The sequence below is a fragment of the Nothobranchius furzeri genome, chromosome 12, assembly GCF_043380555.1.
Source record: "Nothobranchius furzeri strain GRZ-AD chromosome 12, NfurGRZ-RIMD1, whole genome shotgun sequence".
In the NCBI taxonomy this organism is placed as follows: Eukaryota; Metazoa; Chordata; class Actinopteri; order Cyprinodontiformes; family Nothobranchiidae; genus Nothobranchius; species Nothobranchius furzeri.
This window is the reverse complement of record NC_091752.1, coordinates 22,771,391-22,793,912: the sequence shown is the minus strand read 5'-3', so window position 1 is coordinate 22,793,912 and position 22,522 is coordinate 22,771,391. Positions and strand designations below refer to the sequence as shown.

Here is a 22,522-nt window from a genome sequence, read left to right as displayed (position 1 = left end):
AGTGAGAACGACCCACAAGAAACTTGTGATGAATCTGTTTATTTCTAACAAATTAGAAAACAAAAAACAGCTGATTGAAAAGTGAAACAGAACAATAAAAAATACCTGCTTGATACATGATTACTAATTATTTAATTATTTCTAAAGAAGTATTAAAATATGTAAATTTAAATTAATATGTATCAAGCAGTACCTGTAACAACAAAATAATAAAAAATCATTAAAAAATGTACAAAGTACCAATGTTAAAGCTGCGAAGATGATTTAATAGTGATTGAGCCCACTTCTCGGTGGGAGTAATTCTGCCAGAAAGAAAAATATATATAAAGATGACTTTTTTAAAGATGATAAGAATCATTAATAAAACAAAATAATGCAACACATCAAGAAACAAATAATACTAGTGTGTAAAACAACCATTAACAGGCCACAAAGCCACCTGTTAAACATATAAAACAGTCTTATGATGAAAAATGTGTAAAAAGAGTCTCTGAAGATGAAAAAATACCTAAGAACAGAGAGGAAATTTTGACACAAGACAAAAAAGACTAATTTGATATATAAAAGTGACCCAACAGAGTAATAAAATGACAGAAAACAATTGAGGAAAACAAGTTCCAAAAAATCTAGTAACTACAATCTAAAAATGAATTACTGAGAGTTCCTCGGTTCTTCAGTTGCACAGCTGAAGATCTTTATAAGACAAAAAAAATTCTTTCCCACAGATCAATTTTAATAATTGACCAGTTTCTATTATTTTTTTAAATGCAGTACCACAGACTGAGAGAAGCTAACAGATAATATCATGATAGCAACAACAGTCCTTTCATTCTTGTCATCATACCAGTTTTCTTTAGATTTTGATCATGAACATCAACCCTGATTACAGCACATTCCCTGACTACACAATAATCCTAATACTCATGTTTCTGATCATTTGTTTACAACTATAAATAAATGTTGAATAAACTTTGCTGCTATGATCTTTCACAAACCAAACACATTCATACACCTGGACAGATTGTTTACAGTACTCAGATTTTCAGTACTTCAACTAGAATATTCAAGTTCTCTAAAGCAGGAAGTTGTACCTGGATGAGTGCATTCATGTAAACAAGGACATGAAACAAGACAATAAAACATTTAATTTAAAAACAAATCTAATCTCAAAGTAGAAGCAGATCTATTTGTTTTCCTGAAGGCTGACAAACAGGAAGCAGTCGTAACACAGAGAGAAAATTATGGATGGAAAACGTTTTACTGATCCCTTGGTGCGCTCTTAAAAACAGACCAACGTCTCGTGAGAGGATCGTGTTGATTCTTCAACGTGCAGCAGAAACAACGTGGATCTGAGTTTGCATCATGGTGAGTCTTTGCTACTGTCATCTTGGCCTGCTGGAGGGCAGCAGGACGACTCTCCCTCCAAGCTGGAATCACAAAGAAATCCTGTTAAGACTCAGTCTGAGTGAGCTTTGTGTTTATCTCACCGTCAGAATCTCAGTCAGCAGGAGTTTATGTGCTGGTTGAGTCACCGGCTGTGAACCGCTGCTTATCCATCACACTGCTATGTTCAGTAAATGCCAACAACCACAATTTTTTTTAAAACACAAAAGCCTTTAATAAGATTCAGGAATGCCTGAATGCCAGTTGCAGCGGCAGGAAACTCTGATTCTGTCTGAAATGATGAAACCTACCAGCTGAGTGTGTGGCGGTGCAGGCGGGACTGCTGACGGCTTCGGCTTGTTTGGAGGAACCGAAGGTTTCAGCTTCTTAGAGACAAAATGTTCAGAACTCAACCAAACGGCAAAATCAAAGAGCAGTCAGACGTGTGAATGCAAACACGAGTGTTAAGCTACTTATGATGGTACTCACTGGTTTGGACACTAGCGGTGGCAGCGGTCTGCTGGGGGGGAGGGGCTTATTCTGAAATCATAGCAACATATTTAATACATCCTTATAAACAATAAAGGGTTTAATAAAAACCATCGTAAACATGTACCTTGTTATAAACAGCTGGTGGCTGCATTAGTGTCCTTGTGACCTAAAAATAGAAATAGATTTATAAAAATGTAAACGAAACAAAAAGTTAAATATAAATAAACACAAAACAGGAAGTGAGATTACCTGATGAATCTTTGGTGGCCGAGATGCATCTGAAGCTTTCTCTGGAGGCTTTAAAGGAATAAAACACAATATTATTATTATTGTTACTGTTTATTATCATCATCAGTTCTCACTGGAATTAGCAGCCTGAATCTCAGAAGGTGGTGTGTGTGACTGAAGGACACATGGGGGTTGTCAGTGTGAAGCTCAGCAGCGTCTCAGCAGGCCCACGCTGGCTGCAGCGATCTAAGCCAGCTGCCACAAATGGAAATCTGGTGTCTGATATAGAAGTGATGATGTAAATGTAACACATGCAGTGTGAGTGTATGATGACAGCGTGGTGTAGGGAGACTCACCTCTGGAGCTGCTCTGCAGGGCCTCAGATCTCCGTTCTTTGGTCTGACGGTAGAACAGCTCAGAGGTTTACAGGCTTGACGGGCAGATGACTCTAAAAATGTCGGCTGGCTGATGTCTGCCGACCTGAGACCGGGACTGTCTCGCCGAGTGCTCGACTGAAACGCCGGGTTTGACTGTCCTGAGGTCGCTGAAAGGAACCTGTGAAGATACGCGCAGCAGCCTCCATTAAAGATGAAGTTAGATTTAATGGCTTTGAGATGTTTAACAAGCATAAAAGTCAAGAAGCAAAGTGTGTCTGTACCTTTTAGTAGGAGGTCCTTTTCTGATGCAGCACATCAGACTCCCAATGAGCAGAACCAGCAGGATCAGCAGTCCGACCACCAGAGACACAACAAAAACCACAAGTCCTGTTTCTGCAAACACAAAAACAGAGAATGTCAGCGCTCCACCGCGTTCTGGGTTCTGCTCCTCCATGTGGCAGAAAGCATCTCAAAGCAGATCTAACAGATGGAGATGCTGAAGCTGTCAGTGATGAAGCACCTTCAGTCAGCTCCGACTGCTTCATGTCACAGAAAGGGGGGGCCCAGCCTGGATCGCAGTGGCAGCTACTCTCATGGTTGCAAACCTGTCAGAAGATGTTGGAGTTAGTTTTGTTTCTGAGTCATGAAGAGGTTCTCAAACGTTCACACAGCTTCTCACCCCGTGGTTGTTACATTTGGAGGAGCAGTCGCTTCTTCCAAACGCTTTTATGCTTCTGATGTTTTCACACCTTTGACTGTAACAGACCTAAGAGACAGAAACATCTGAGCCTCACAGCTCCACGATGCAGGAGGGTTTTCATTGTTCTCACAGCAACAAACTCACCATGTTGTTGCCACACTTGGTGCCAGTAGGAACCATGCCCAGATCTGACAGGAAGTTGTCCTCAGGGCTCATGGTTGCAGCGTTGCAAACGACTCCACTTCCTAGTTTATAAAAGGACTTCTTAGACGTGACTGGAAACTCCCTCCCTCCAGAGCAGAAAAGTGATCCGCAGTACTCATCCCTGCAAACACACCAGACCATAAATAACAGCAAAGACCCAAGTTAGTAATGTTCTGTTGTGTTTTCTAACCGGCTGGAGCATCCTTGGCTCATATGAGTCCTTCTGCAGCCTCCATACAGATAGAAACAAGCATCTGGAGCCACTTCAGCATCTAAACAGAACAACAACAACACAGTTAGAAATCTCCATGTTTCTGAATGAAAACACAAAGAAATGAAACGGTCGGTCGTGAAGATTTGACCTGGTCCCCAGAGCCTCTTGCAGTGCTCCTGCCGTGAAGGACATCGCCCGTTGTAGCAGTATCCGTTTCCACGGTTGCATGGCAGACCGTTCTGGGCGAAGGCGTCAGGAGGACAGACTGCAGAGAGGCCGGTGCAGAACTCTGTCAGGTCGCAGTCTCCGGCTTTTGGACGGCACATGCTGCCTGTTGGTTTCAGCTGAAGTGTGAGAAACACAGATGGTGATGTACCGACGGCGGAAATACATTCACTCACTCCCAAGCAGCCAGACAGAACAGTCTGTGTCTGGATACACACTTACATTATTAGTATCAGCCTGCCTCTTCTCAGCTAGTGAGTAGTAGACACAGTGAGTAGGACTTACTTGGCAGTTGTGGCAGCACTCTCCTTCTGCACACTCAGCTCCTGCTTTCAGCTGGCAGGTTGTGGCGTTGCAGCAGGGATTCTTGCACTCCTGTAAAACAGAACTGCTGTTTCACTGCTGGCTTTGCAAATGAGCTCCTGGTGAGTGTAGCAGACACGAACCTCCGCAGTGCCACAGTCACACTCCTCTCCAGGCTCTAAGAAGGCGTTTCCACACACGGGGCCCCCGTAGATGCGCTCGGTGGACGGAGAGTCCAGCAGACAGGTGGGGTTGATCTCCTCTAAGAACGAGCTGAGCTGCTGCCGGCTGCAGCTGCTGAACCGTGTGGGATAAACCAATCTAAAAGAGGAGACAGAAACAGATGAGGAAGGAAGCTGCGTCGTTTGTTTAGGTTGAAGAGTTAGAGATCAGGCTGTTCAGGAGCAGGTGGTCTGATGAGCTCACCCAACACTCTCAGCCATGATGCAGCTTTCTTTGGATGGAAAGGAGCCACAGAAGCAGTCTTCAGTATCATGGGTCAAACCCAGGTTGTGACCCATCTCATGAGCGATGGTGGAGGCTACTCCTATTGAGTTGGTGTTATGGTCCTGAGGGCATCAACGAGACACGAGTGAGTCAAACGGATTCATTCATTCCTCTTTTATCACCTTTGTTCTAGTCGGTAAAACTGAGGAACCTCGTTGATCGCTCCGGAGTTAGAGGTGCACATCGCGTTGGTGTTCGCCAATCCGACGGTGGAGCCGGTAAAATCCACACCTCTGAAAGACGAGGGAGGAAAATGTTTAGATTTACTCTGACAGCTGGAACCTGTCAGTGTATTTCATGATGTGATGAAACGGCAGAACCCACGTGATGAACTGAGCGTTGTCGTGTTTGAACCTCGGCAGCAGGCGCTGCTTCCGCCACTCGAGGAAGTGAAGGAGGGTGAGGTCAGGGTCGGCTTTGACATCGATCTGGTCTTTATGGGACCAGATTTCCAGTCCAACCAGCATCACACGAACCCCCAAAGCTCGATACAACTGGAATAAAAGGAAGGGCTCGTCTATAAAGTGATTGAGAACTAGTTCATTTCTGTGTCTGATTATTAATGTCTGAAAAACACAAAGACGTGACAGAAAACCACCGCTGCTGTTCTCTTCGCGTGTCTGAATCTCAAAGTATACAGAGATGATTGAGGGATAAGTGCGAATGGTTTCACGTTAGGTGTGAAGACTCACAGTTAAAGCTGTGAGAGAACTTTCCCTTCCCTTCTTTCTGCTCACATTCCAGTCAGAAAAGGTCTAAATATCAGGACTTTTTTCCTGAATGTTTTCTCACATCAAAAGAAACGTCTGATAAAGTTCAAACCTAAAAGCCATCAGCTCTGGAGGCTTTTATCTGCCACGCTGCAGAGAAACAAACACACCTTGTCCACATGGTTTGTTATTTCAAGCACCCTGGCCTCCACCGTCTTCCTGCTGCCGAACTTCTTAAACTACAGACAGATGATTCAGATCAGGATCCAAACCAGCAGCATCTCTTTTCATCATTTTACTGCATTTAAACCAGAGAATCAATGAGAGGAATCGAACCTCGGTGTTGTCCACCACCACCACCAGCTCCACCGTTCGGGGTTTTGCTTTAACATCGCCGGTCTGGGCTCTGCTTTTCTGTGGAGCGTAAAAAGAACTAATATCAGAAATGGTAATAAGTAAACAGTTAAAGTGTCAGAATTAGGAGTAAATATCAGACCCAAAACAGAGATGATGCACATTCAAAGACCTGGGATCATTTAGATCCTCGTTTCCTGCTGATATTTGATCTTCTGCTCAGTTTAAGACTAAATCCAAATAATCTGTGAACGTGCCGGGTCTTTACCAGACTGCCGAGCTGGAAGAGTCCAGACGGACGAGCTCCGTGGTCGTAGAAAGTGGTTGTGTTTCCATGGGAACAGGAGCTCCTCTTCCTCCTCAGGTGTTTGTAGTTGTAAACAGCATGAAGACGGAGATCAGCTGGAGCTTCGGAGCTGTCTCTGTCATCCTGCTGCTCCTCCTGCTCCTCACCAGCAAGAGGTTCAATCAGGTACATCTGGTCTTGGAGGGTCACGACCCCGCTGTAGAGAGGAACGGGGACTTCAGAGCAGATCCGACTAAAGAAAAATGGAATCACTACAAGTTTACTCACTTGATTCCTGAGCAGAGTTGGATGCTGGCAGAAGAGTCCTCCACTCCCACCACACGTCCGTGGTAGTAGCAGTGACCCTGGAAGGATGATGATCGGTTTATTTAAGTCTTTCATTCCTTCATGAGAGATTTGGTCGTTTCTAAAACATCTGAATGTTTCTCAGTAGCTTCAACAGAGGAATTGATTTCTGTAATCTCTCATGAGGAACTTCGTGGTTAAGAAACTGTCCTTTTATATTTTGTAATAAGTAATGAGGACGACTGCGATCAGAACAGATGACGAAACGTCTTTTACATCCGCTAATGTTGCTCTATGGAGCGTCTACATCTAATTAAATTAATGCGACCGGGTCCATCCAAAGCTACAGTACAGAGTTCACCAAACCACAAAATGAGAAAATTACTTTACTGGCCACATAAAAGGACCAGCTGTTCTATTTATGAGTCAAACCGAAGAATCTAAACATGCTAAATAGAATCAGAAGAACAAACAGAAACAAACCTTTAAGTCTGGAGTAGATGACACTTGGTGGCCTTGATCAGAATAATAAGTCACAGTGAAGTTATTTCCAACAAGATCCCTGAAAAGACAAATGTTTGTTTCTCGTTATAAATGTCAGGTTTCACCGAAGCAGTAAAACAACAGAGCTTGTTTTTATAAAGGAGACAAAAACTTTTATTACTTGTTCCTTTCCAGGTGGAGAGTGTAGCTTTCCCCAGCAATCGCCACTGAGTATCGGACCACGTCTGGGTGTTCCTGTTCAGCAGAAAGTGGTTTAAGTGTCTTTTATATATTGCCTCTCAAGATAAAAATCACCAGGCTCTTCACAAGAACAATAAATTCAAAATATAAAAAAGATGAAAAAAATATGGCTAAAATTAGAAAATAAATTATGATTAAAAAATGCAAGGAAACGGAAAGAGGGCCGTGTGTGTGTGTGTGTGTGTGTGTGTGTGTGTGTGTGTGTGTGTGTGTGTGTGTGTGTGTGTGTGTGTGTGTGTGTGTGTGTGTGTTACCTTGTATGTAGCAGCATCATCCAAACGAGAATCCATCAGTTTCACTGGAATCACTTTTTGGTATTTTAGTACATGAGGAAGATTCTTCACATCACCCAGAGTTAGACCTGCAAGAACCAGGAATTATTACAGAAAAGAAAGAAAGAAAGAAAGAAAGAAAGAAAGAAAGAAAGAAAGAAAGAAAGAAAGAAAGAAAGAAAGAAAGAAAGAAAGTCTAACCCCATAAAGAAAAGCAAATCCATATAAAATATCCAGTGTGTGACATGTTGCTCTGCCGGACGGATTCTGTCTTTGTGAGTTCCACGACTCAAATGGAAATATCTTCAGCTCTCCGCCCATCTGCTGTAACATCCTGGCCATTCTCATCTGAAGCTGACTAACTAACTAGGCCAGAGGTAATTTCTTTAATAATGACTCATAGTGTTCTATGTGAGCATGAAAATGTTTCTGGTCTCTTCTGGGCCACAGAAATTAGTTTACCTACTGTTAACAAATAGCTGTTGCAACCACAGTGGTGGTGACCGCACTGGTGATCTCAGAGCTGGACCCTTTCACAGGCTTTTTGTCGCCATCTAGTGGTGAAAGAACAGGAATTTTGAAAACATTTCACATTAGATTCTGATTAAAACTGCTGGAAACCCTAATTTAATCTGCAAATAATTTATGCCAATTAAGGATTTATAATTTGTCTGTTATTGCACATTATTTATGGTTTTATTAATAGTGACTTGAATCGTACAGTCAGATAGATGTATTGGACACTGTATGAATATACTTTATGGATGCTGATCGGTACCAGTAGATGGCGGTGGACCGCCATGTTGGAAGCGGGTGCGATTTGATTGCGTCACAATACTGCGCCAAAATCTGACAAAAACAAACAGACAGCTCACTTTTACGTTTTGAAACAATCAAAGGTTGTTAAAGGTGTGTAGGCGATGCTGCAACCAGACTTTCACCTGCTTTTAGAGGCAGACGTGTGCTGCTCCAAAAGATCCAGATGACAGTCTTCATCATCCTCACCCAAACATGGCCCTGCTCATTTGTTCCTCAGTTATTAGAAGTACAAAATTCTAATGCACAAAATAAAGGGTAATAAATCTTAAAAGTTGAAAGACCACCTGATAAGAATCACGATTAAATCTTTATTTTGAACATGTAACGAATAAAAAAAATTCTAAAGTGTCAACAGGAAAATAATAAATATAAATAATAGGACTGTAAAATTAAGATATTCCATTCAAGCCAGAAAATAATTGCATAGTCGGTTTGAGAAGGAGAACAAAAAATCTGATGCTTATTTATTCCTGGACATTCAGTACTTAAATAGGTATACAATTAAATTGTTCTCCATGTCACAATTACCCATCCCATGCACCAAATGAAGCTCAGAGGACAGTACAGCTACGCAGCAGTGCTCTATCGCTCAAAACTCTGTTACACCCATTAATGTTGGATTTTTTCATTTGACCATTTTAATGCCATTTTAAGATTGAATTATATGCATTTCAAGATCTCGTCCATGCTGTTCCACAAACTCACTCCACAGATCTCTATGGGCTTTTTGCTGGTTGGTGTATTTGCTTTACGTTTGCTAAAATTGAGCTGTCCCCTGATTTTGTAACCACACTTTCTTTTTTCTTCCCCCCAGAGCAAGTGTTTTAATATTTCTAGTAAATGGTGTCTTGCTTTGTACATTTTTGGCCAAGTTTTTTATTTTACAGGATTAAATTAATTTTTTCTATTCTATATATGATTTTTGGTAATGTTTTCTAAGGACCCATAAACATTTAGGATTTGAAAGTTTATCCACCAGGTGGCGCCAAAGAGGCTTTCTGTTTTATCGAATGTTGCATACTTTTGTGTTTCCGTTATAATATCTGTCAAGTGTGCTTTATTTAAATCGGTATAAAACCTGTAAGAAACTTGATTGTAAAATGCTGTGTTTCTTTTTATACAATCAGAGATGCAAAGAAACAGCAGTAGGACACATGATCAGGTAGGTGATGTCTGTGAGACCAGGTGTGTGTGTGTGAGATTATGCTGTCAGATGCTGCTACAGCTCAGGATAAAAACACAAATAAAACCAGATACGTTCAGATTTTAAGACTTTAAAGAGCAAGCCATCCCTCACCAGAGTCTTACTCCACTCCCACTTCCCGGTTGAAAAATGCACCAAATGCTGATGCCTGCAAAACGAGAGGGCGAAGTCACTAACAAATACACACAAACAGGCTCACAACGACATTGTGACACCATAATGTACCGGCTAACGTCATTGTGTACCTCTCAGCCAATAGCGATGGCAGATTTAAAATCAAATGCAGTGACCACAGCACAACACTGACAGTTTTATGGAGAATATTTAAATTTGAACTAAGATGCACTAAAGTGCCAAATTATTGACTACACATGTCTACAGCATGATTAGACACTCATTTACATAGCTTATTAGAGAAAATAAGTTAATTTGGGGGTGACTTGCTCTTTAAGAATAAATGTTGGCTGAGATGTTTGGTTGAAAACACCAGAGTCCTGGTTTCTTACAGTAAATATTTTCTCATGAACATGTCTAAAAATTGATTAAGCTTCTCACATAGATTAATTTGTAATTGAAATATGTGTTCAGACATTTGGGCAGTTGAGTTGGGGTTGTTTTCATGGTGTGCTTAAGTAACAGCTCAGTCTGTGGTTTCAAGAACGCAGAGACAGGAGAAAACTCTGATACAGAGCTTTATGCTCTCACACTGTGCATTGATAAAAATAATGATTACATTTACTTTGCAAAAAAGTTTTTGTCAAGTAGCCATTCATTGGAATTTATGGTTAGGAATGTTTGAAGTCCAGGCAAGGAGAAATTTGCTAATATTTTTTCAGTCTTGAATTATAAACTTCACATTATTTAAAAGATTCTTGTCAGTTTAACCATTTTAAGCAATAAAAATATAAAACAAAAATAGAAATTTACTTTTTGTTTCAAAACTGCTTTATTAACTATACTGTTAAAACGTTTAACAGTAGAATAGATTTCTGGTGGATTATTGTTTCTGAAATGTAGAGATTTATTAACAAAATATGAAGAATTGTTTACATCGATAACAACTACAGAACTTTTTTAATAGTCTAAATGCTCCCCTTAAAGGGCAGCATCAAATAAATCCTTTTATTAATCTTAAACATTTAGTCAGATTGTAGATTGTGTCCAACTAAAGTCCAAAACTCTTTATTTTTTAAGGAAAACGTTTAGGGCAATTAGAGGATCAAAGCACAGATGAATAAGGTGAAGTTATTTATATTATTTTTATGTTATTTGTCATGCATCCCTTAATTGTCTACTTTCAACGTGGCATTTTATTATGTTAAAATTCAATTAATGCAATACTTATTTAGTTTTTTTATTTTCAAAGATAATTCTTGTTTTTTTTTATTTGAGGTCCCTTTAAATCCGAAGAAGCTAAATAAATAAATAAAAATCAGTCACACAAAACAAGAGCTTGTTGTTGTTTTCCATGATTTTGTGAATCACTTCACTTGTTTAAATAGTCATAAAACAAAAATTAAAACTTATGGAAACCGCAGTTGAAACAGAAAACGTGCAACTTTTGAAAATTGTGACGGAAATATTTGTGTCTTTAATAAAAAAATACTTTTACTTAATCGACTGCAGAATATATCTAAATAAAAATTAAACTCTGGAGTAAATTTTATGAAAATATTATTGGAAAACGTGTGTTTCTTGCTTATTTTTCTCAAACGAATGTATTAAAATAATTCTGATTGCTCTCTGTGTACAAATATGATCACATATTAAGCCTTATAGAAAAAACATGAATTGTAAAACAAAAATGTAAGAATATGTTCAAAGGGGCATTTTGTTTCCAATCTGTTAATAAAATAAACACGTAACAGTGCGTTTCGACTGCTTTCCCATCGATGCAGTTCATAGTAAGAGAGTTAAGATAAATAGTACATCCCATAAGGTCTGTAGAGTCCCGGTAAGGCCAGCCGTGGTCCATTCAGAGCTCCATAAAGAGCCGGTGCGCTCATGGGTGCGCTCAGCGGGAAAGGCAAGGCAAAGGACGGGAGCAGCGGCTTAGAGGCCAGTTTGATCTTCTCCAGCTCGGCCTCCTGCAGTCTTTTGGCCTTGGCTCTGCGGTTCTGGAACCAGATCTTGACCTGGGTCTCTGTGAGGTTCAGGGAGGTGGAGAACTCGGCTCGCTCCGCGATGGAGAGGTACTGTTTCTGACGGAACTTTCTCTCCAGGGAAAGCAGCTGGGAGGTGGTGAAGGGTGTTCTGGGTTTCCTGTTGTTCTTGTGTTTCCGCAGGTTGCACGGAGTGGGACTGGGGAGTCCTGCATGGGAGATTCACACATCACCAGAAAAATTAGGCTTTGGAAGAAAAAAGAACTATGTGCACAAATAAAACTTTTCAAATTTTTAACAAAATATGAGCGCTGGAAAATTAAAACTAAATTTATTCTGGAAAAAATATATAAATAAAAAACTCCTGAAACATATTCTCAAATTTGTAAGATTTCTGACGTGAATTGTTTTATAAAAGAGCCTCCCACTCACTTGAATGTGACGCATCCTGAAGCGAGGGTCTGGTCTCATCACTAAGGTCCACCGCCTCCACCTGAGATCCAGTAACTCCCCTCGGTGACGCACTCTCGCTCTCCTCCGTCCCGTCGCAGCTTGAGCCGGGCTCTGGGGAGTGGATGCTCCTCTTCTGTGGATGTCTGTCCGATATGATGAATTCCACGCTGAAAGGCAGATCCAACGTTTGGCTTTTACATCTTCTAGCAGATGACATGTCCAGCTGGTTAGCTCCAACTTCAGCAGAGTCTCTGTCCTCTCCAGGAGCAGCCGAGGCCGGGGATCCCTGCGCAGGATTCATTACGCACGACAGCGGTGCCATGCAAACAGTCAACTTTGCGCTCTCCCCGCTGCTGATTATTTTGTTGCGTTTTCTTGATGGAAAAATGTTTTCAGCGAGCAGAAGGTGAACCAGATGCTGCGCAACGGCAGGTCAAGCGCTTGGTTTTACGCACGGGGCTTGTTTCTGCTTTGCTCAAGTGCCACGAGTTCTCATTTCATCTTTCCGCCTACCAATCAGACGTTTGACGTTTCCACGTGACTCAGCTGATGTGGATTCTGATAGGCCAGATGTCAGAGTTGGGGTTAATTTGGTGTTTCTGGTTCTTGACAGGCGTAAACTACTCACATGGAAATGTGTCATCCCGAACGGTTGGATGTGGACCACAACTTTCTGATTTTACGGACTTTTAAAAAGATTGTTAATTTTTAAGCTGCGGAAAGTTTTTGTTACTGAAAAAGTTTTAGCATTTTAAATCTTTGATGTCTGCAATAAAAAATTTTAAAATGACTATTATGTGTTCCTTTGTCATTTATATAAGTTATATAATATAATATAATATAAGATGTAAATGTTGTTCCATGACTTCAAAGAATAAGCATCTTAATGATTTGAACATGTGACTTTAGGAAAGTAACTTAAATTAGGAATAATTCTCAAAGGTACAAAAAACCAAATCACAATTTTTATTTTGACAAATGCTATTCATTCCATCCATTCTCTTCCTCTTATCTGGGGTCGGGTCGTGGGGGCAGCAGCCTAAACAGAGAGGCCCAGACTTCCCTCTCCCCAGCCACTTGGGCCAGCTCCTCCGGGGGAATTCCAAGGTGTTCCATGGCCAGCGGAGAAACAAAGTCCCTCCAGTGTGTCCTGGGTCTTCCCTTGGATCTTCTCCCGGTTTGACGATGCTTGGAAAACCTCACCAGGGAGGTGTCCAGGAGGCATCCTGACCAGATGCCTGAGCCACCTCAACTGGCTCCTTTCGGAGCAGCGGGTCTACTCAGAGCCCCTCCCAGATGACCTAGCTTCTCACCCTATCTCTAAAGGTGAGCGCAGCTACCCTGTGGAGAAAACTCATTTTGGCTGCTTGTATCTGTGATCTCATTCTTGTGGTCACTACCCAACACTTGTGACCAGGTGAGAGTTGGAAAGTAGCTCAACTGGTAAATCGAGAGCTTCACATTCCAGCTCAGCTCTCTCTTCAGCACGACAGGCCCGTACAACGCCCACATCACTGCAGACGCAGCACCAATCCACCTACTGATCTTCTGATTGATAAATGACAGTATTCTTGAAAATAAAATTCAGATTATAGTAAAATGGGTGTTATTTATCTGACTTGTTACAGCTCCGCAGGTTCTCCAAACCGTTTAATAAAATATGAAACTGAGCAACTTTTCATCACAGCCTATAATTATCCTTCAGTGTTCCCAACAATAAATTCTCAGTTTAATGCAATCCTGACGCTGCTTGTTTATAATAGTCCTCCATCTTTAAAAGTTACCATTAAGGACAAGCGAAACAATAGTGTTATTGCTGTGTTTCATGAAAGTGGTGCACTGTGATTTATTACACCCTTTGGAGCCCTGAGAATTATTATGACTGTAAATTTAGTGTCTTGTGGCCTGTAATCCAATTGTCTACGGCTATATTTCATCCTGTCACACGCATTGTCCGCAGCCCCTTCGAGGGCCCATTGAAGAGGCTCGTCCCAATCGGTTTTATTCAGCAGCTCTTCTAATTAAGTCGAATCATTTCTGCTGAAACCAAATATGTGAGTACTTTTCTCTGCTGCATGGGCCTGAAGCAGCACCCGGACTCCCCGTCTGTCTCTCCGGTTTAAATGGAGTTAACCATTTCTCTGAGGTATGTTCCTGCTTTGATCCTGCTGAGCCTGGCGCCTGTCTGCTCTGCCCGCCCCTCTCCCTCTCTGTGTGACAGTGATAGATTGCTGGTAGCCATACAAGCTTTCAGCGACTGTAATTTAGTGCAACACTACATTCGCCTCTACTTACTGCCAATATTACAACCCTCAGTCTGTGTCTGTTTGAAAGGAGAGGCTGTAATCTTTTGTTTGTCTCTTTTTCTCAAGTAATAAAGAAGTTCAAATGTATGATTTAATGCTTTTATGCGAGAAAAGTCATACTGGAGAATTCTGTCCATTTCTGTGTAAACAGCTACTGTTTTTCTTCCTTTAAAACGATTCTTTCCTTGTAAATCTTGACATAAATCACAAGATAAGTCTGGACAACGGCACAAAACCTTGAAAATAACTCTCCAACTTCTCCTTCGTTGGCAGAAAGTTACCCTCACATTTCTTAAACTGGCGTTTTGCCCTAAAGAAGAATTGTTGAAGAGTTAATTGTGGTTTTTGAAAATTCTTTTTCTTTCCAACAAGTCGTGCTGAAACAGGCTCGATATAATGCATGCTTTGTAAATCGTTGTCCTTCATGGGAGCTAGCAGATCTCACAGCTGTCCCGAGTAAACCTTTAGGAATGGGGCCGGAGTTGTGCAGGAGAGTAAACTTCAATGAAACTCACAGCGGGGAGCTGATGGTGGTGAAAGTGTATCATCTTTAAAGAAGACAGGAGGCCAGTCTGGTGAAGCAGAACAGGACGTTGGTGTCTCTGGATCAACATGTCTGTGAACGTAAAATCACAAACTTCATTAAACCAAGGAGTCGTCTGTGGTGAAAATAACCGAGGTATTCCCCGTGTAAACTGGAATGATGGATGTTGGTGCTTTGAATAAATAACAGAACTCACATGTTCACTTGGCTTCAGTCAGGCCCAGTTGTGCCAACCAACCAAAGAGGCCGTAGAGGACCCGAGGTCCTCCATCTTCTCATCTGATTTGAAGTTAAAGTCAATTTCATGACATGTTTCATCTAAGGATGCACAATATATCTGCATCAATATCGGTATCGGCCAGTGTTAGTTATTTTTTAACATATTGTTGTGGCCTGATAAATAAAACTGGACCGGCATTGACAACGAATATTTTTTCCATCTTGTTTGTATTCGTTTATCTGTTTCAGAGGGTGGTGGTGGTGGTGGGGTGGGGTGGGTGATGAGTATTTGTTTAGTCATGTGACACTGATTGTAATCATCTACGAAAAGTAAATGTGTGTGTTGTGTGTACATAATAATGTAAATTCAGTTTTAATCATTTTTATTCTAATCTGCTGATTTTAGAAGCATTAATATCAGTATATTGGTATCGGTATGGTTTTATCAATATCGGAATCGGTTCTAAATTTTTGTATCGGTGCATCACTGGTTTCATCTTTGCCACTTTGTCCTGATAGCTCCAACTCTCTTTGTCTTTGTTTCAACTTAAATGCAATGAAAACATTAGAACAGCATTTAACGGTGTAGAACACTTGTTTAATTACTACACCTGCAGTGGTTTCTGGTACGAATGAATGCCTTGCAAGTCAAACTCAGGGGGGAAAGCCCAGAAGAACCTGGATCAGCATAGAAAAGTCTGCTGCAGCAGAGTGGCACAACACAACAGAATTTGGAGTCTTATTTCCTGATGTGTGGACATCTAGCTTCTGATTGGATAATGGCAATGTGACTTTACTACTAGGTCTGTTTGTTCTGCAACATGGATGTTTTATCCCCACAAATAACACAAAACTGGAGGAGCTTCTGCTGTGTGACTGAGTTGCTAATGCTAACAGTTAGCTTTTGCTAGTCATGACGTTTTCTGCCATTTCCTGGATGCTAAACCAACACAGGGCTGCCAACTCTCATGCATTGAGCACGAGACACGCACATTTGACCCTCTTCACACGCCCCACACCATACATCATATATCTCATGCTGAAGAATACCCCCCCCCCCCCCTTTTTTTTTTTTGAAAAGTTCAAAAGTTGGCAGCCCAGCCGCCTTCCCCATCATGGGTCAAGATGGGTGAGTCCATGAATGTTAAGTGACAGTGTGACGTAGATCTGTCAGGTTTTCAAATCCCAGAGTTTCACTGTCTATTTTCTATTAGAAGCTAATGCTGTAGAAAGGTGTAGGAGACTATTTTCATGTTCAGCCTGCGTGAAAAACAGAGTGGCTGTGATGTGTCGACCGCAAACGAAATGGCTCTTAGAGCCAGCTCGTTGAAGTGACCAATTGGAGCCGTTTCCCTCTTGGAGGAGCCAGAGTGAGTGAGTGACACCCGCACCCTTAATCCTACATCAAGCTGCTGCAAAACAGCAAAGATGTACACACACACGCAGCGTGTCTCTGATTGTTGCGAGACGGGAGGAGGAAAGACAAATAAACAGTGCTATAGGGAAGGCCACGAGTAAAACCAGGACAGGCAGCAAGATTTGGACACGTTTTAACTACAATGACAAATCAAAGGCAGAGGGTGGGATAGACAAAGGGGAAAAAAATTCTGAAGGCAATAATAGTTCGAAGTTGATAAATATTTTGTTTACAGAGTTTATTTTTGTAATTTAAAATGTGGTTTTGTGGCTCTCTGCTTCACGTTAAACAAAATAAGTTATTTAAATAATAAACCTTTGACATAACACATATGTGTAGATTCAGTTTACACACAGTTATGCATAATTTCTGGTGATGAATCAATTTAAGAAACAAAAAATGTGAGGAGCCGGTTGATTGTAGTGAGCCAAGCCAGAAGAACCGGTTCTCTTAAAAGAGCCGGAGTTCCCATCGCTACAGAGCGACTGATTTCAATCAGAATTAATCATTAAAAATGGTTCCACACATTTAACAGGAAGTTAGAGTATAACCTGACTCAAGTTTTTAGTGTGCTTCACACCAGTTTACTGAACCAGGTTAGTCCTCTGAAAGCATTGAAAATCTGTTAGTTTTAAACAGTGTTTCATACCAACTTTTACTGCCTTAGTTATAGTCGTCCAACACTAAATAATTCTTGGTTAGCCTTTTAATTTACTCACAGAATTGAGTTTCTGTTATTTTTTTTAACTTTTAGTAATCAATGGTTTTCTGTAGTTCATTGTAGCAGTTTCACCGCTTTAGTTTTGGTCTGCCTCAATACTCCAAGTGTTAGTAATTCAAAGCATTGAAATACTGTTAGTTTTAAACAGTGTTTTTCTGTAGTTCATTGTAGTTTATACTGCCTTAGTTCTGTTTCCTGATGCCTTCAGCTTAATCTTTGTTTTCACTTATTTAGTAAATCCTGGCTGATCACATTTAGTTATCTTCGCAATTTTTCTTGATGTTATGTTAGTCGTCTAGTTTTATTATATGTTGTTCATTTTTGTGTTTGATTGTCTGTTCTTACTGCTGTAAAGCACACTGAGTTGCCTTTGTGTAGGAAATGTGCTATATAAATGACTCCGTCTATTCTATTCTATTCTATTCTGTTCTGACTTTTTGTATCCATATTTAAAAGGAAATTGCATATCTGTGAGACGGGGCCAACTACAGCCTGTAACAAGCCGCGTTGAAGCTTCATTTACTCAGAGTGCTGAACGGATGCGGATCAGAAACCGTACAGCTTTCGCAAAGACAGACTACCACAGAGTCCAGTCAGAGCATTCACACCATCTGTGGCGTGGCGCAGATCCGGAGCTTTGCAATCTTTCCACATGATTTCTATTCTTTTGGACACCGCATGCAAATCTTCATGAAGTTGGAGAAATTCCACGAGCCTGAAGTGAGACGTATGGTAGCAAGGCACATCTAGTTTATTTCAAAATAAAAGTCACGTTGCATCATTCCATCAGCTTCTTTTGTTGTTATTGACAGAAATGACAGTGTGTTATAGTTTGAGAGGACAAATGTGGCTTTTCTTTAGCTGCTCTTCTCTACACATGTAGCTGTTATCGTGTGAACTTGTGAGAAACTTTGCGGAGACGTTCTGCACACAAATGGTGGCCGGTGTAAATGGAAGGCTGTCCGGAAGCCACGCAGATTCCAGTCTGCGTCTGTTCAGCACTCAGTGTAAACGACGCTCCACACATTTTAAATTTATTTCCTAAAGCCATGAAGCTATGGCACTTGTGCCTCCACTGGTTTATAAGTGACAAGATTATTTTCTGACTAACTCACTGTGGCTTTTTAGAATTGAAATGTAGCTCAGTCACTTTTTCACAGAAAAATATATTTTAGCAACATTTTATTCATCTTTACTTTTACTTTTGTCAGCCTTTTCACCTGTCATCTAATTCTTTGGGAAATGTATTTAAATATTATGATGTCATCTATATTCTTATTATTTCTATTTTATTTAATGTACATAAGGTGAATCAGCCAGTTTACAGCATCTTGTTTGTGGTTTATTTGTAATTTATCTTGTGAGCAGGACGCATGGAGATTCATGTAGCAGAGAACCTCCGTAATTACCTGATGGGCTGCTGAGCAGTTAAGTGCTTTTCATTTATCTTCTTAATGCCAGCACGACTTTCAGAGTAGGGAAGTGCTGACAGGTGAGCAGAGAGAGGTTGATTATGTCTCTGTGTGTTTTTTATGCTGTATTTTGGGTTTGGTTACAAGCAGGTGAGTCCCACATGGCGCCTGACAAAGATGAGTTGTGTATGGATGACGGGAGCCTGCATTAAGTCTTGTCTGCAGCGCCAGATGCTAACAGATGAGCGCAGATACATTGTTGCCTTATTGTGGTGGTTTTGGCAGAAGCAGGGGAGGACTGCGGGAACTGGACACCCTCTCTTAACCTGCGGTGAGATCAGTGATGGTGCTAACAGGGGGGTACTATCATCTCAGTGTCGGGGATGATGATGATGATGATGGTAAGAATGCTGCTGTATGACCCAGAAAGGCTTGGATGATGACGAAGATACTAGTTTAATATTTGCTCAAGCAGCTGCAGCTCTTTTTAATTTAAGGCTGACGGCAGACTAACACATAAAAAGTTACGCGCGTTAGAAGATACACGTGATTCACATCTTTGAGATGTTTGACAAAGACGTAGTATTTACAGAATAATATTAATTAGAAGAAGTAATTAAAACTCATTAAAATGTATGCTACATACAGACAGCATCTTAAAGGTGAGTTTCACCGAGAAACGTTTAATACTTTTTCTTTTTTTATATATGTCTACATCTTCAAAAGAGGTCTACGTCATGCTGTAAATTTGTAATCATGGACTCATCCTTCTTGGCTCACGATTAGGGAAGCCTGTTGTTTCTTTTGTAGCCAGGAGAAAGCACAGGGCATCTCAAATAGTAGAAGCTAACCGTTAGCATTAGCAACTCCACAACATGGCAGACCTCCTTCAGGCTTGTGTTATTTTTAAAGATAAAACATAAATGTTGCAAACTGAGTCCGTGGTAGAGTCGCATTGCTGTTAGCCAATCAGAGGTGAGATGTTAGAATATCATGAATACTAATGAGAAAGACTCCAAATCCTGCCGTTTTACACCTCCAACTCTTCTGGCTAACTTCTACTTCCTGAAATAGGAGCACCAGAGGTTTTTTTAACCACACGACTCACAAGGCATTCATTCATAGACCACAGCAGATAGGAGCACTTTAAAGGTGTGGAACACTGAAAACAGTTTTAATGATTATTTCTAATCATCAGTCACCGAGTTTTTCATGCAGATTGAATGTGAAAGTAGTCTCCAATACCTATCTCCCGCATTAGCTTCTGATAGAAAATTGATGGAGAAATGCTAAGATTTGAAAAGCCTGACAGATCTGCATCACACTGTCATTTAACATTCATGGGCTCACCCATTTTGAATCAGAATGGGGAAGGCTGTAGTTGCTTTAACATCCAGGAATCAGCAGTGGACCTCTCGACTAGTAGAAGCTAACTGTTAGCCTCATCAACTTCACCACATGGCAGAAGCTCCTCCAGTCTTGTGTTATTTGTGGAGATAAAACATCCACATTGCAAGTTGGTGGTAGAGTTGCTTTGCTGTTATCCAATCGGAGGCAAGATTAAAGGAATGATCCACTCCTTTAAGGAATTTTTGCATCGGGGTATTACAAATTAAAACCAAATTCATCGATTTACTAACCCAAATCCTCTCCAATCTTTACCATTCAAACCCCAATTTAATTGGATCTATCCCTAATTCAACTTCATTCTTTAACCCTATGTACCCCAACACATAATCACATTGAACTGACATCGGAGTGTGTGTGTGTGTGTGTGTGTGTGGGGGGGGGGGGGTAGTTTGCAGTATTCAGTGGGGGTTTGATTGGACCGCACATTTTACCAAACACAAACGTATGATCAAGACTAACGGGCTTCATGATGAAAATAAGACCCCAGGTTAAATTCCTATCCAAAGAAATATTAATATTAGGGATGCCCGATATTATGGACCACCACTATTATCAGCCAACATTGGCATTAAATTGCTATGTCGGAAATTATTGATGTTATACATGAAACTCTTCACTGAGAAAATCAAACACTGGGAAAAAGTCAAGGATCATTGTTGCCAGAGGAGACTTGATCATGTCTCATCACTCATATTTTTCCTAAAACGGTGTGACTCATTCAGGCTTCAAATGACGTTCCAGGCCAGTTGATTATGCCAGTAAATTATGGTTTCATCTGTCGGAGTCTCTGATGATGTTGGCCACATTAGAAAGAGTTAAAGCTGGAACAAATTGGAGCTTCATGCATTACTCTGAGGCTTTATTGTGCTCGCTCGAGATGGTGGGAATTGCCCTTTGCATTTGTTTTCCACTCATTTAATGACGTGGTCACACGCCTACCTCTCTAACTTCAGTAAATTACTACTTTGTAAGTTTTGTTTACAACCTGCATGTTAATATGTATTGTATTTGAGAATATTGTTTAGCTCAAAGTTATTTTGGACACCATTGCTTTTGACTTTGCGTGATCTCTTTGCAGCGAGATCCTGAACAAATACGCCGCGTTGATTCTTCTGAGATTACAATAGATTCCACGTCGTCTCGTGAAGCTCTGAAAGGGATGGGAGGGCAAAGCAGAGGCCCCTGAATAAACAACTATTAAATTCCTCCCGCACCAGTTTGTGGTGGTGGTGGGGATCTTCAGGGAGTATCAAAATAACCAAAAACACTATAAAAGTGAAGAAATAGAACATTCTTTTGGATTCTTTGTTTCTCTCGAGTTTCTTGCAACTGGAAGAAAAGGTGCCCAGCAGAAGAGCTAGAGATGTAAATATGTTGGAGGAGAGATGGAGTAGATGAAGGAGAAGATGAAAGCTTAGTTGCACTGATGCTTAATGAGCTGGAAAACACAATTGAACTCCTCCGACTGTGGAAATTGGTGTGAGGGCATCGTAAATTAGCACCAGTATGGGAGCTAGCCCGCTGATAGAAAGGAGGCTTTGTGTGGTGACGGCATCCTCAGAGGCCTGAAACCGCTGAGATCTTCACAGAGGTTTCATGGCATGATTTGTCACAGGATTTCAGCCCTGACTCCTAAAGAAAAAGTAAACATTCCATTTAGTGTAAGCACATTTTTCTGCTTCTGTTCTTGAATTTTCTAAGAATTTCCCTCCATGAGTTCCTTATTATTCCTATTTGAAGCTCTGACGGCACACTGAACAGACAGGAGGAGATGGGAGTAATATTCCACTCTGATATTTGGAGAACTCCAAAGGGAGGCTCTTCATTCTGGCTTTGCAGGCTTGGCACATGCCTTCTGTTACTAAGTGGCTTCATATTGAAAAGCTCTGCAGCCACTATTCTCTGGCCCACCGGGTGCCAGCCTCTCTGCCCTGGCAGCTGCTGGGCTCTAAAATGGACCCATAGTTTCCACTCCGCAGGTGAGCTGAACAGCCAAAACAGGGCCTCTCAAAGGCCTTTTCAGAGTCTCAATAGGAAACTGACTTGGGGAAAGAGGAGCAGGCACACAATGGCTGCCTTCTCTGAACATAGAGAAGATGGAGATGAGCTTTTGGGGATTTGCTTTAGTGTTCCTTATAGCCATGTCAAGGAGACGTGATGAGAGAAGAGAGGATGAGTTCCCCCTTTTTAAGCTTTTGAAGGCGTGGTTCTCTTTCCTCTGTGTTTTTTGGCCTTGCTGCTGCTGTGTGAATGTCCTGTCACACTCGTGTCTCTGCTATAATTGCTGCACTTTTGAAACCTGATGAAACGCAGCGCTTTCCTCCTTGTCCCGGGATGACGGAGGAGGTACTCCAGTCCACTCCTTGTTCTACCGCCCTCCCCTCAGGTCCTGCACCCAGACTGACTGGAGTCCCCTTTTGCATGCAAAGCTCTTCCCATGCAAGCAGGAACAAATTTGACTTAGATTTTATTGTTTTTATTAGCAATGACACCTCTGAGGAAAAAAAATAAATAAATAAAAAGCAATGACACCTCTGTGCTAAAATCATCAACCATTCCTCTTTTCTTCATATTTTGCTTAAAAAAGTAAACAGTAAACAAGTGTCTTGT

The 22,522-nt window shown here is 41.1% G+C and overlaps 2 protein-coding genes across 3 annotated transcripts; both read right to left on the bottom strand.

Moving 5' to 3' along the window:
• Positions 1-23: 23 nt before the first annotated feature.
• adam8a (ADAM metallopeptidase domain 8a) lies at positions 24-7,838 on the bottom strand. 2 transcript variants are annotated; one of them, XM_054750064.2, is made up of 25 exons: positions 7,772-7,838; positions 7,288-7,394; positions 6,954-7,027; positions 6,773-6,851; positions 6,272-6,348; positions 5,966-6,200; positions 5,680-5,757; positions 5,514-5,582; positions 4,958-5,127; positions 4,785-4,866; positions 4,553-4,695; positions 4,270-4,447; positions 4,109-4,198; positions 3,747-3,942; positions 3,575-3,656; positions 3,325-3,505; positions 3,160-3,246; positions 3,001-3,085; positions 2,762-2,873; positions 2,460-2,658; positions 2,125-2,172; positions 2,000-2,041; positions 1,873-1,923; positions 1,695-1,769; positions 24-1,427 (listed from the first exon to the last, which is right to left on the bottom strand). In XM_054750064.2, the coding sequence occupies exons 2-25, from the start codon at positions 7,321-7,323 to the stop codon at positions 1,383-1,385; spliced, it is 2,514 nt and encodes an 837-aa protein (XP_054606039.2). In that variant the 5' UTR covers positions 7,324-7,394; positions 7,772-7,838; the 3' UTR covers positions 24-1,382. The 2 variants fall into 2 exon arrangements, with proteins under 2 accessions (XP_054606039.2, XP_054606038.2); XM_054750063.2 differs by lacking the exon at positions 7,772-7,838 and adding an exon at positions 7,507-7,745.
• A 717-nt stretch (positions 7,839-8,555) lies between these two features.
• Positions 8,556-12,629, bottom strand: msx3 (muscle segment homeobox 3). The gene is made up of 2 exons (XM_015944233.3): positions 11,863-12,629; positions 8,556-11,639 (listed from the first exon to the last, which is right to left on the bottom strand). Exons 1-2 carry the CDS (start codon positions 12,203-12,205, stop codon positions 11,242-11,244), a joined length of 741 nt encoding a protein of 246 aa, XP_015799719.3. The 5' UTR covers positions 12,206-12,629; the 3' UTR covers positions 8,556-11,241.
• Positions 12,630-22,522: the final 9,893 nt, after the last annotated feature.